The 13873-nt window shown below is 53.1% G+C and overlaps 1 protein-coding gene across 1 annotated transcript; it reads right to left on the bottom strand.

The window, feature by feature from the left end:
• Positions 1-2521: 2521 nt before the first annotated feature.
• Positions 2522-13670, bottom strand: FRMD7 (FERM domain containing 7). Its single transcript, XM_086619785.1, has 12 exons — positions 13614-13670; positions 9097-9201; positions 8687-8729; positions 7297-7375; positions 6458-6555; positions 6213-6327; positions 5901-6048; positions 4651-4746; positions 4246-4409; positions 3935-4003; positions 3753-3828; positions 2522-3559 (listed from the first exon to the last, which is right to left on the bottom strand). The coding sequence occupies exons 1-12, from the start codon at positions 13668-13670 to the stop codon at positions 2522-2524; spliced, it is 2088 nt and encodes a 695-aa protein (XP_086475911.1).
• Positions 13671-13873: the final 203 nt, after the last annotated feature.

Here is a 13873-nt window from a genome sequence, read left to right as displayed (position 1 = left end):
TCAAGGGTTATTTCGGTTGTTCCTTGACATGTGAGCCGCTGCTTACTGGGATTGCTCCTTTTAGTGAGTCCCAAGAAAGCTGCTTTAAGCAATGAATTTAGCTTGGAGATGTTAATTTCTGTCACTTACGAGCTTCATTCCTCTGCTATTGTTGACCATTGTGCAGGATGTGCTAAGGCACAGTGCACACGCTGTGCCCCAGTGCTCTCTACTCAATGGAAAAATCCAAAAATAGTTCCAAGTTCCTTGTTTCTCCCTCTCAGTGCTGTTTTCCCAGCATAGTCCTGAATGCCCGTGCTGGCAGCTCCTGGAGATTTGGGCAGTATGGCTGCACATTGCTCCCTCTTGGTGCGACTGCTTAAGGTACAGCTTGCCTGGGCCAGCCTTTCCCTGTGGCTCCACATGCTTTCAGGAGCTAACAGCACTTGTAGATCTGCCTGTGTGTTTAAGGTACGACCCTTTAAGGGGCGTTTTCCAAGGGCTGTGGGTGCAGTGTGTGTTTGAAACACTGCTGCTTTGCTTTTCCCCTCTACCAAATCATTCATGTACACTGCTGTACTTAAATGCTGTATTGAGTGGTGGGTCTTGCTCTTTCCAAGGTGCAGAGCTTTGAGAAAGGGAAGAAACAACTCTCTATAACCAGAAAGTTTATCCTTTTTTTTTTTTTTTTTTTAAATCGAACATGTTCCAGAGCAGCACTGGGGTCCCTGTAGTTCACAGCTGCTTCAGCACAGGGTAACCAGGAGCAAAAGCAAACCTTACAGTGTGCGCTCTTGTTGATCTAATGCATTTCTTTGGGCAGCCAACCAAGAATGTGGTTGTTTTCAGCAGCATTCAGGGATCTCAGCAAGTTTCCTCAGTCTCTGAGACAGTGAAGGCACAGAGGGAGCCAGCAAGTGGCTGCGGGAGAGAGAAACCAGCACGGCAGCTCCGTGGAGCAACGAGGGCTGCCTGGGAGCTGGGCAGCGCAGGGGAAGGTGGGCTAGGGGTGCAGACATGACAGGGCAGAAGGAGGAACCCAAAACTCTGGTGTGAGCAACTGATTTTTATTGTCCAGCTTCTAAAACAAAGGACAGCGATGCACAGGGTGAGCAGTAGCCATAAGCCCAGTTCTTTTTATATTTTTACCTGTTTTCTGTCACTGTCACGGCTTCCTTGTTTCTGATATCTGTTCTAGCAGGTCACAGTGGTTTCTTATCCATGGATTTACTGAGCTGCCCTCTCCTTGCAGTCACATCCTACAGAGTTTTACAGAATTGTTCTTAAAGATAAAAGTAACAAGATCCTCCCCTAAAATCTTACAGAGGTGTCATCGTTCTCCAGTTTTCTGAGTAGATTTAATTTAGATTTAGGGTAATAATATGTTTCTGTAATGAAAATGCTTCCAAGAAGTATCTTTATACCTTTTCCCTTCCAGGAAGCAATGGATAAGTTGAGAATCCCCCTCCTGCTGCCCCATGGATGGTGAGAAGTCCTATCTCTTGCTTCTTTCTAACCAGAAACAGCTCTGGTAAAAATAACATTGCTCTCGTAGCAAAGAGGAAAGTTTCGAAGCACCATGGTTACAGCAGACTTCCCTACGCCAAGGGTGAGCACTGGCTGCCTCTTTCTTTCCCATCCCCTCCTGAGTCCTGAGCTCTTTTTCCCCATGCTGCTTGAGTGAGGCCTGGTTTGGAGGAGCAAAGGATCCCCCCTACATGCTTTGCTCCCCCAGATTTAAGCAGGGCACTGAGGTGCTGGGGCTGCTGCCAGAAAATGGCAGCTAATGGGCCTAAGAGAAGCAGAGCTAGACAGTATCAGCCATTAACCCTCTTCCCAGACCTCACTGTGGGATGCTGCTAAATGATTTACAAGCACTGCAGAGATATTTCTTGGGAAAGGATAATGCTCTAAACTGGCCAGGGAGAAGACAGAGCAGTTTGCTTCCTCCATGGCTCCAAGCATCACGAGGAGCACCGCACACATGCTACCTTGTCCTCAAGGGTCAGGCGTTCCCTGCAGCGTCAGAGGGAGGAGACAGACTCTGTGCTGGGGCATTGCCTGTGCCCATGGGCCATCAGCTTCAGGAGCAGCCTCCCTGGCCATCCTGCTCCTCTCCAAATGGGCCTCAAACACCCCTCCCATCAGTGTTGGGACTTTAAACTCCTCTATGAGTTGTTTCATTTCCTTTTGTCACTCTCACCCGATGAAGACTCCAGCGGCTCAGCTCCACGCGCAGCCAGCACCCACCACCTTGGGCAGGACACGAGCTCTTTGCCAGGCTTTAGGAGAGCCCTGGCCCCTCTAGCTGGAGCAGGACCCCTGTGTGTGGTGGCAGAGATGCACCAGCTTCCAAGCAGGGCAAAGGGGGTTGAGTTCTTCTGAACGCTCCCTTGTTGTCCATTAACACAACAATTAGCACTCACACAACACAAGCTCATCACAACATTCCAGAAGCTATAAGCAGCCCTGCAAGCATCACCCTTCTATGGCCCTGGGTCAGCCCCGGCCACCTCTGCTCCCTGCAGCCAGTCCGAGGCACCTAAGTGAAATACCTGGAGGCCCCCCTGGAAGTCCTCTCTTCAGCGGCACCCATGGTGAAGGACACCTCCTCATCCTCTTCATCCAGCTGGAGGCTGCCGGAGGACAGCCGCACCCGGGCCATGGGCGACCGCAGCACCCGGCCGTACAGGGAGCAGTAGTCGGCTGCCAGGAGGTCGGAGTCCGAGTCGCTGGACTCGGTGCTGCTGCCCACGTAGCGCTCGGCAGAGCGCCGCAGCCCCGGCGCCAGCCCTGGCTGGGCTGGCGCGTGCCGAAAGACGGTGGCTTTGCGGCTGCTGAGCGCGGGGCACGGCCCCAGGGGCCTGAACTCGGAGCCGTAGGGGAAGCGGATGGTTTTCATGTCTGACTGGCTCCAAGACCGCTTGGGAGGCTGCTCCTGAAGACCATAATCAAAGGAGCGAGCCAGCAATCTGCTCGCCTCCGCTGGGGCCACGCTCGTGCCCGCTGCCACACACGCGGCGTCAAGATGAAACTCCTCTGCCCGGGTCCCACTCGGGCTCCGCCGAGGGGGTTTAGCAGCTGCAGGGCCATATCCACTGGCTGGTCCCACTGCATCCTCGCTGGGCACCGGTGCATGACATGGGGGCTGCGGGGCTCTGTCCACATAGAAGAGGACCTGAGGGGCTGGGGTGGCCATGGGTGGGGGGCACGGCACGTCCATGTACACCAGCGGCCGGGCACTCACCTCCCGCATGTTGCCCACCGAGGGGCTTTTACTGTTCCCAGAAAACTGGTGGTGGGGCCGAAAGGATGTCAACGGGTTCCTGGCACCAAAGAGGTCAGTGGGCTCCCATGCCCGCTCCAGCTCCAGCTCGGCGTAGAGCAGGGGGAAGGCAGACGAGCTTTTGGAGTGGGGCAGGAAAGTGGGGGATGCTTCAGGCTTGGAGCGCTCCAGCTCAGCGGCGAACGTCACATCCACAGCAGAGCTCCGGTGGTGGCTGTCCAGCGTGGGCTCGGAGGCGTGCACCCCGTTGGCATGGTAGGAGGCCCGGCCATATGCCAGGCGCAGCTCCTCCACCTGAGCAGGAGCAGAGAGTGGGTGAGTGCCCAGACCACTGGCCAGGCAGGGGAGCAGGGTGGGAGGGCTGGCAGCGAGCCTGCATTGCCCAGGGTCTGCCTTGGCCTCCAACTGAGCTCCACCTGCTGGAACCACCATGCCAAGACCCCCACCAGCCCTGGCACTACCTCACACTGATGCTGAGGAGAAATACCTGCTTGGAGATGTCTGTCAGGAGGTCCGGGGAGGAGCGGCACTGCCTCTCATCGTAGCGGGACGCGTAGTGCTTCCTGCAAGGCCAAGGGAACGGATGGGTGCGTGGTCAGGAGTGTCTCGTTTCCCCACCCCACCCCCCCACACACACCTGGGCACTGCCCCCTCCCTGCCTCCTGGTACCTCTCAAAGGGCAAACTCTTCATCTTCGCCTTCCTCTGGTGCTCCAGCAGCTGCCTCTGTGTCCTCCCGCTGCACCAAGGGGGAAAAAGGCATGAGCAGCACCATCAGCCCCAGCCCCGGGCATACCCACACCCCGGGTGGTCCTAGGTGAGGCGAGGGGCTGTGGCAGGACCGAGGCAGAGGTCTCCAGGAAAAGCAGCTGTTGGGCATCATCTCCTCGCATCCAGCCAGGGATGACATAAAGGGGTGGCTCAGAGCCGTCCCCGCGCCCTCCCCAGCCCCAGCAGTTTGGGTTTCACCTGGGACATTACCTGTAGCGGAAACTGGAGCCCTTGCTGCACAGGAGGGCTTTGGGCTTTGATTTGGGCTCCTCAGACAGCCTGAAGAAGGCATGGTACTCCACACAAGTCTTCCAGAATGCCTTGCAGGCGTCCCGGCTCGCCATGGTGAACTCCAGTGTGTCCTTGCACAGCGCCTGCGTGGCCGGAGACAAGCGAACCGGTGTCCACGGTGTGGGGCCAGGCTCTGCTGTTGGCACTCCTGACCCCCCGAAGGATCACACCAGGCTGCCGGTGGCTCCGAGCAGAGGGGTGTCACCCACTGGGGACACAGGGGTGGCACATGCCATGCTCGGGAGGGCAGAGAATCACCCACGAGCAGCAGGGACTTGGTGTGGCTGACCTTCAATCCACAGCTGCCTGCGGCACGGTACTCACAGAGATATTTGCATGGAGCTTGATGAGAAAATGCTTCCTCTTGAAACTCAGTTTGCGAATTTTGGACCAGTTGAACGTGTTGATCTTTGTATTGCCCTGAAAGGGTAGAGACAGTGATTACGGCAGGATGCGGCAAGCTGGGAATGGAGAAGTATGCTAGGCCAAGACCTGAGCTTGCAGGACACTGCCTGAGACCTTGACGCAGCTCTCAGTGCTGCTGGACTCTTGGGAGGGGATGCTGGGATTTGGTGTTCGACCCTCCTCTCCATCAGTTGGTCCTAAAAGTGAAAAATCAAGCTTCAGAGCTTAGCTCTGGCTGAAGCTATCTGTGAAACTCCAGGATCCCAAGACAAACCTCTTAGAAGTTGGCAGAGAGTCCCATCTCAAATGTCACAGGAGTGAATGAAGCCTCCCCAAAAGAAATAAACCCCTCCTCTCCTTTGCTGGGAAGCACAATAGAGCTCAGCTCGCTCCCATGCCTTTAGACTCAGCTTAAGCAGGCTGCAAGCATCCCTCATCCATCATCATCACCACGCAGCAGCTGAGCTGCAGCCACACACCACCGGTGCCCCGGCAGGAACACACACACAATCCCATTGCTCCGTGCTCCAGCACCGAGACCCTCTCGGCTCTCTGGGCGAGCCCAGATGTTAATGGGCTCACAGATGCTCTAATCATGCGTGAGGGGTGTTTATGGCTCTGAATAAATAACCGGGTCTGGCAGCGCTAATTACGAACAGCAGATCCACAGTTAGGATTTTCTTTCCTTCTGCTCTGCTAAGATGTTCCCAGGTTGAAATTAGGCGGTGTGGGAGGGAAGCACTGCTTCACACTGGCTGCAAGGAAGTCTGCATTTATTCTGCAGCTACACCATGATTACAGCCTGACGTAATTGCACAGACATGGGGTGGCTATTTTTGCTGGGAGATTATACGGTGAACACATGTGACGCAGCCGTGTAACCTGTGGTGCTGACACAGCCGCGCTCGCCGTGACAAGGGCCAACAGAGCCGGGGCGGGCATGGCGGCATGCAGCCGGCGCTGGCAGAGGCGGTGGGGCAGAGCCCCGTAGCAATGCCCTGGAGCATCACCTGCACCCCGAGGTTTGCCAGAATGTGCTCCCTCTTGTAGGATTTGGGAGGGTTTGGAGCGCATGGGGGATAGATAGGTCCCCGCATCTGGAGGTGATGTCCCTGAGGAAAGGCCACCCCGCCGGAGTGCTGGCAGCCCGCCCTGAGCCCCGGGCTCACCCGCAGGACCAGCACCCCCATGTGCGTCACAGCCAGGTTGATCTGCGTCCCCTCGCCGTCGCTGGCGGGGTGCGGGCGAATCCCGTACATCTCCAGCTTCCTGGCCACATCCAGCAGCTGAACATCCGACTCGGCCGGCGTCTTCCCTCTGGAGACACAAACGTGCCGGGAAGCAACAAGAGTAAGAAGGCAGCTGCTGAAATGGGCTGAAAAAATGCCTTTATGGATCTGCATGTGCCGGCATCACACCTGTCCCGCTGCCGGCCCTGTCTTTGGCTGTGGGTGGTGGCCGTGGTGCAGAGCAGCCCTTACCCGTGTCGCCGGTGGTAGTGCATGATCTTGTTGTCCAAGTACTCCTGGTTGGGCAGGTACCTGTGGGTCGCCAGGTGCTGCTGGTCTGTCTCCTCGTGGAAGTCACCCAGCTCGGCTGCAGGGGACATGGGAGAGCATGGGTTAGTCTGAGGGAAGGTCACTGCAGGGAGAATCCCTGGCTACACAGGGATTCCCCTTCCTCCGGGGAAGGGACACCATCCCTGCAGGCACTCGCCTGCCCTTACACTGCAGCAGGTGGGAGACAAGCAGCGCCGCACTCTTGTCGCTGCAGGGCAGCTGCCCCAGTGCCAGGTCCTTCTTGATCTGGAGGGTGAAGAGGTACCTGTGGAGGGAGACAGAGCATGGCCTGGGAGGGGAGCCAGGCTCAGCAGGGAGCTGGGCACTGGCCTGAGCTGATCTGCTGCAGGGTGGTTGCCCCCGCGACTCTCCTGCCTCTCCCTTCCCTCACCCGTGTTTCAATCCAAGAGATGTGCGTCCACAGGGTCACAAAAGGAGTGACAGCCAAAGGCTGCAGCTGGACACCGCCATGGCCAGTATGCCCCTACCATTGAAATGCCCATTAGTAGGTTTCAGAGTTAACATTCCGTTACGCTTTGGACGGCATTTGCAAATGCCTAATTCGGCAGAACATTAGGTCTAATGTTCTGCAGAAGCACTGCCTTAGTTTTATTCTTAGTTCCTGTTCACAATGCTTTCTCTAAAACGTAAGAGCTAACGATGTCATTTTTAAAAATAAAATTAAGGTTCTTCTTTCAGAACACAGCTTGAGGCAGGAGCTAGACTGAGCAAAGACAGACTCGGCACCCAGCTGCTAAAGCATTTGGCAGTAAACAAATCGCAGCCTCTTAGACTGATCCTTCAACTGGATTTTGTCTAAAAACAGAGGATCAAGAAAAGATACTCTCTTGGGTTTTATTTTGTAAAGTACAGAGCTCTTTCATACTTAGGATAACCACCACTCACAGACAGGTTCGGGCGGACGAAGGTGAGGAATTAAACACATGCTTGGCAATTGCAAAACACAGGACTGTGCAGTATGGAAGTAACAGAACAAGTACTGTACCTGGTCAGCTCTTCTCGCAGATGGCCGGGGTCCACTGGGAAAAATTTCACCATAAATTTGAAAAGAATCTCCTTAGGATCTTAAAACACAACACCTTCATAAGTTTTCTTTTATACGTCTATTGAGAACATTTACAACTCTCTTCAAACATGCTGTCTCCTTACGGAGTACGCTATTCTGGGCCCTTACAAATCAGAGCTGAAAGCCCCGAGCATCAGGGACTCCAACCTGTCCCCCAAAATCCAGCCTGCCCAGATCCCCAATGTTACCAATGGAAGCAAATAGGGAGTTGGATGCCAAAATGACACTAAAGGAAAAAACGCCCCAGCATTTCTTTAAATTGCAAAGACTCCTGTCAGGAGGTGGAGCGGTGCCACGGCCAGAGCCCCCGTGTCATTGCCCTCAGCGGGGCTGGACATCAAACCCAGCCCTCCAAGCACTTGGGATGCAACAGCTCCATAGGAGGCTATTTGGGCAAAGCTTTTTTTGTGGGATGAGTGAGAACAAGTGGCCAAGCCCGAGGCAAAGAGTATAGAGAGAGGAAGGCAATTTTGTAGGCACCGACTGTCGCAGGGCACCGTGGGACAGCTCAGGGGCTCCTGGAGGGACAGTGTCCTGAAAGAGCGGGCCGGAAGGGACATGAAAGAAGAAACTGGTGCCTGAAGTAAACTACTGATGCACCCAGAGAAGGGAGGCTCTTTATCAGGCTTTCTCCTTACAGAAAAACATGCAAACACTGTACTGCAGCCTCCGCATGGCAAATACTGGCGGGGGGGTTCATGGCCTCATGCCCTTAACCATCTCCTAGTTATCACGTATTTGAGGAAAATATTGTTTGGTTCATTGTAGGAGCGGAAACAGACGTAGGCTGAAAAGGGCACTGCGTTAGCACCGGTTGTGGCCGCGACAGGGGATGCTGAGCCTGAATCCAGGTTGGGCTCCGCAGCATCACCGCGCAGCGGCACGGCAGGGGCTGGAGGGGAGCAGCAGAGGCTGTGAGGCACAGGGCTGACCCTGCTTCACGCATGGCTCCCACCACGCAGGGAGGGAACCACAGGGTAAAGGAGGGCATGCAGGGAGTCACGCTGCCGTGCTACCAGCACAGCCATGCGCGCGCGCGCACGCACGCAGCCGCCCACTCCTGCCCCGAGCTGCCAGGTTATTAACAGCTCCAGCCTAAAATGGTGCAGATACCAGATTGCAAAGGGAGTGGTATTTCTACAGGATTTTATATGGATTACGGTGTCTTTGCAAACCATCCTACCCGGCCTCAGGCTATAAAACAAGCTCAGGTAAACCAGAGCCCCCATCCCCAAGCAATCAAGGCTGCGCAAATGTGCCTGGGGTCGCTGGCAGTGATTTAGAAGAACTTTGTACTTGAAATACTTACTTTTGACTTGTTTTGTTATGGGTTTTAGTGGTTCCAACCAGACCTGAAATAAGGCAATGAAGTATTGGGTGAATAAACAGCAGAAAAAATGTGGAATAAAAGCAGCAGCAGCAGCATGCCAGAGTGCAACACGAAAGTGTTGGCCAGCTTGGCTGCTGCAGCAAACCATCCTGCTGGACAGCCCTGCACGGATGGCTACGGAGAAACCCCATGGGCTTTGCCAAGTGGCTTGTGGCTCCCCTTGTAACTTCCATTTTCAAGGTTTTTTTGGCATCGTGGCAAACCTTTCCGTTGACATTTTCCATCTGGTATTTCAGGGAGGTGCCAGCAAGGCCCTAGCTGTGCGGGCGGTTGCTGCGAGGATGCAGCACGATGCAGCACTCTGCCCCCGCGCCGTGACCCGCACTCACGTGGTTCCCAGCCTGGCTGCAAAACTCCAGCCCAAAGTACTCCTTCTCTGCAAGGTTGAGGTGGCTGCAGGTGAGGTTGAACAGCCCTTTTCCGCAGGATTTTTGCTGGCAAACAAACACAGCACAGAAGCAGTGGGTTAGGCAAGGCCAACAGCAGTGATGATGGGATTTCAGTGAGATGGGGGAGAAGTTTTAGCTCCCTGCCTTCACCCTAAGAGGAGCTGTGGGATTTTTCCTCATTATGCTGCAGCAAAACCTTAGTCAATAAATGCTGCTGGCTTTGGCACGTGGGACAGGACAAATGCACACTGCATGACGCTTGCCTCGGCTATTGGATATCAGATTCCTTCTCATCACTTCTCTCCTTTATTAAGGAACTTAATAAAACAGAAAGGAAGAGGAAAGAAATCTTGCTTTCGACTCACCTTTTCCAACCATCACTGTCCGTCCCTGGCAAACTGCTCCCCGGGATGAGCATCTGCTGGAACCCGGGACAGCCGTGGCAAACATGCTCAATTACGAGCAAACGGGAGCGCACCTCAAACCTGTGCAGCCGGCGACCGGGCTGCCAGGGACAAGCTGCTATTCTGGATAATGGTAATTAAGAGCAACAGGATCCTGCGGAGATCCTGCGCCTCGGGCCCTGGGTCATGCGTGCACTTTCGCAGTATTAATTAAGTTGCACTACATGCAGGTAACTACACCAGGCTGTAGTTACTCCCAGTAGACTGAAATGCTTGGCGGGTGTTTTGTTGGACTTATTGCCAGCGCTGTGCAACACCACTGGGGAGCAACCTGGGAGGCCCCCAACTTTGGAAAAACGCTCCAGAAAGCACCAGAAATGAACCTGGCAGTGACCCACAGCAGCAAAAACCCAGCTGCTCTTTTATCAGCTCATGAAAAGCAGATTAAAATGAGCATGGGTTAGTGCAAAAGCAAGGCAGAGCAGAGAGGCCAAGTGAGACAGCTGCTAAATGACGGCATTTGGGGTGCTGGAGGTGAAGGCAGGCTGCAGGTGCCCGTGCCAGCGGCTGCTCCCGGCAGGGATAGGAGGGGCCCCAGCTGCTGGCGGTGATGCACACTAATAACCACCTTTCACGGCTTCTCCTGGGGTGAAATTGCTGGCTCCGTGCTGAAAGGCTGCTGAAAAGCGATAGCGTAATAACAGCATTGGCTCTGCAGCACTCCTGGTTCTCCTCAAAATTACTAGATCACAAGGGTAATTAAAACAATTACAAATGTTGATTTCCAAGCTAGAATTTTCTAGCATGAAAGGCCTTGGCCTTTGTCAGGCAGCCAGGAAAGACGAGGATTTCTTACCCGCTCATTACCCACCACATCTGCTCAGAGCAACCTGCTCTCCTCCAAGCCCAGCATAGCCCAGGTCAGCGGAGATGAGCGGCTCCATCCCCAGGAAAACCTGCTCACTGGGGAGATGCAGGGATGGTTCAAAAGCAGAGGCTTTCCTCTCGCAGAGTGGCACTTGCAGGTGCCCCATCCCAGGTTCGTGGGGTACCGAGGCCCCGACTGGCACTGCTGTGAGCACCAGGGGATGGCTGTGCTCAGGACAGCACCAGGCAGAAGCAGGGGGCTGTGATGGAGAAGGACAGTGCGAGAGGCAGGAGAGTGACGTGTGGGGCTGGGCACCCCACGCCTGACCCTAAATTTGCCTTCAATGACATTGCAGGGCCAGGTTGGCACCTGCAGGCAGAAAGCCCTGTGTAGAGGTCAGTGGGAAGGAGATGCTGCACTCGCCCCTCCTCTCCACGGTGGAAGCAGCTGGGACTGTAAGCAGGGTAAGGAAGAAGATCCAGCAGCCTGTGTGGCACATGGGGACAAGCACACCCGTCCCCAAAGAACACCCTGGCAGCACATGTGCTCCAAGAGCAATGCCACATTTCTGCAGCGTTCCCCAGGCTGCTGCCCCCAGGTCTGTAGTTTGGAGGGGAGCGACAGCTCGTGGGATTTGGTGTGATCTTTCTCCACCACCTCAGGACGTGTACCCGTCAGTGTCTTCTGCACGGCTGCAGTTGGCATGCACTGCTGTGCACCAAAAGCCACCAGCCCCGACGCTCCCCATGCCCTCGCTGAACCAGCTCGCGTGCAGCCAGCTCTGCACATCTCCTGGCAGCAGACTCCAACTTCTACTCATCATAAGGGACACAAGACCCTGGCAGACTTTGTCCTCCACTTAGCCCCAGCAATTAGTTCTTTTGGGCTTGTTTGTTTTGCCTTTTCTTTTTTTTTTTTTCCTTCCTGTTGATTCTTGCCCTGTAGCAAACTCCACCAGCAGAGCTGCCCAGGCTTTGTCTGAGCAGGCTGCAAAGTGGTTCGTCCTTTCCGTGATGCTCTGGGAGGGCTCCCGAGGCTGTCCAGGCTCAGGCCGGCACTGTTTAAATCCTTTCCAGAGAGAAGAAGAACGACTTTACGAGAAAGAACAAGTGCCAGGTCACAGCTCTGGGTATCAGGGGGGAAGGAAGAGGGGAGGCAGCTTTGCAATATCTCCTCTCGGTGTAAGAGAGCCATTATAGGCTGATCATGACTGTCCCTGTGCCCGAGCACTGTGGCAGGAGATGTCTATATCCCAGTGTAAGGCAGAGGGCTCGCTGGCACGGCCAGCAGCATCCCGCAGAGGCCCCATCCGTGCCATGGCTCAACCCCACGGCGTTCAGCAGGGAACGCACAATGGGGGACACGCAGAGGTGTGCCAGGCCCTCGCCTTCCCCTGCCCTGTGGGCACTCAGACCTGGCTTGCTGGGTGCCATCCCGGGAACCATCTCCAGCACCCAGTCAAAGGAAATCCTGGGAGCTCAGTGGCCGTGGGGAGGGTGGCGGGTCCCAGTTGTTGGTGAGGATGCGGATGGAGGCAGAAGCCTTTCCAGGAGGAACTCATTCCCGTGCAAAGCCAGACTGGAAATCAGAGCTGGCTGCACGTGCCAGCAGCTGCAATGCCCACGTGAGGCAGGTATAGATGCGTATGCCAAGCGAGAGGCAGAGGGGGAATCAGGCCCGCTGTATTTTCTCTCTTTTGTCTTTTTCTCTCCCATTACACTGAAGTACTGCACATTCAAAAGAGCTTTCCAAAGTCAGGAGGGCTTTAGGAGGAGTTGCTCGAAATATCTGCGCAAAACTTAGCCCAAAGCAGTCCTTTTATAATAGAGAAGTCACTAATTCGACTACTCATTTATCGTACCCATACAGCATCAAATGCATGAAATGCCTAAAAGGGGTTTCCAGTACTGTTCCGTGCTAAAAAAGGAAAGGAACAGGAATTCCTCTAATGGAAGCTATTTGCTGCAATAACATGTTGTGCAGAGCTATAGTGCTGTAAGTGTTTTGGGCAAATAAGAAAGCAGAGATGGAAAAAAAATGCAGCAATATCGTAGCAGCAGCATCTTTCAAAGTGTGTCTCACTATGCCCTGATCTAATCAATATGAAAAAAAAAAAGCATTTTAAAACGACTAGTCTCATTTTTAAGCTGACTCTGGGTCTAGGATACATTAATTAAATTAAATCAGTTTCCATACTGTGCCAAGTGATGGAATTGCTTTACAGTCCTTTACTGTGCAAAACTGCTTTGCAAAGAAACTGAGCAGCACATTCGAGCCTGAGCAGTTCTCAGGCTGTGCTATAAAACCAGAGGACAGACTGTCTAAGAAATGTGATAGGACTTGAAAAAAAAACAAAATTGTATAAATCGCTGTGGTCACAGAGGAGACGCAGGTAAGTACTAGAACAGATCTACTTGAATTATCTAATTCCATTAGCTACTGTGATTATCAAATCCTAACCAACAGTAAATGCTCAATCATCACAAGTGTAAAAAGATGTGTTTCTAACACAGTCAAGATATATCTAGTTTCAGTTCTCTGTATACATATATACAAATCTAACACCACAGACATTAATACTTAACATTTAAAACCTATTTCAGCAGTCAATATTCAGAGCTACCATTTATTAAATATGAATTATTAATAACATTGTGAAACACTGTCATGGAGAAAATAAGGTACAGTGAGTTTTTTCCTCAGCCCTTCTCAAACCCACATGGTTTTCTTTTTCAACTGAACGTCCAGGAAGGGATGCATGCAGATGTTTCTCGCCAGGGGTAATTTGGTTAAATATCCTATTTTTATGCTGTTCCCAGATTTTTCTTCCTTGTTGAATGCTTATACTGGCAGCCAGACAAATGAGAGAAGAACTCGACACTTGTCAAGAACATCACTTCATATTAGCTGATTTCCAAAAGACAACACCAGATAAGTAAAAGCCATTCCTCCTTTATACATAACGCCAACAAAAGGGGAGAGCAGGAGTGTGTTGGTGCTGAAAGACCCTTAGCAATCAGCACTGCAACCTCGTTTTGGATTTGACATTTTTTCGTTTGTTTGGTTTTATTTTTTTTTTAAAGCTGAAACCCAGAAGCTATCAGAGACCATGCAACCCTTCAGACCAGCAACAATTTCATTAATTAGCAAAAGAAAACACCAATAAGAATATGATACCCACTTACATCAACTACGAAGATCTTCTGGGAGTCATCCAGAAACTGGACTTTCAGGTGCAGCATCCTTGAGCATGCGGCTGAGCATGCAGCAGGCACAGGAGTGTTAGCGATGTGAGTGGTGTGCCAGGAAAGGAGCCCTGACTCCTCTTGCACACATAATTCCCCTCTCAGCTGGGTGGAGAAGGCTGCAGTCACAGATGTGGAGCAGAGGCTGGAGCAAAGGAACCGAAAGCCTAAAAAAACCCAAGCTTTTTTAAAAAAAAATA

This window comes from Tauraco erythrolophus, chromosome 13 (genome assembly GCF_009769465.1).
Source record: "Tauraco erythrolophus isolate bTauEry1 chromosome 13, bTauEry1.pri, whole genome shotgun sequence".
Lineage (NCBI taxonomy): Eukaryota > Metazoa > Chordata > Aves > Musophagiformes > Musophagidae > Tauraco > Tauraco erythrolophus.
The sequence above is the reverse complement of the archived record's forward strand: the minus strand, read 5'-3'. Positions and strand labels throughout refer to the sequence as shown.

Excerpts from the sequence above, each read along its gene's own strand:
- FRMD7 (XM_086619785.1), bottom strand. The coding sequence starts at position 13,670 with ATGCTGCACCTGAAAGTCCAGTTTCTGGATGACTCCCAGAAGATCTTC. Across the intron at positions 4,747-5,900 it reads TGGGGGTGCTGGTCCTGCGG|GGCAATACAAAGATCAACAC; the intron begins GTGAGCCCGGGG and ends CTACCCTTTCAG. Across the intron at positions 3,560-3,752 it reads TGACAGACATCTCCAAGCAG|GTGGAGGAGCTGCGCCTGGC; the intron begins GTATTTCTCCTC and ends GCTCCTGCTCAG.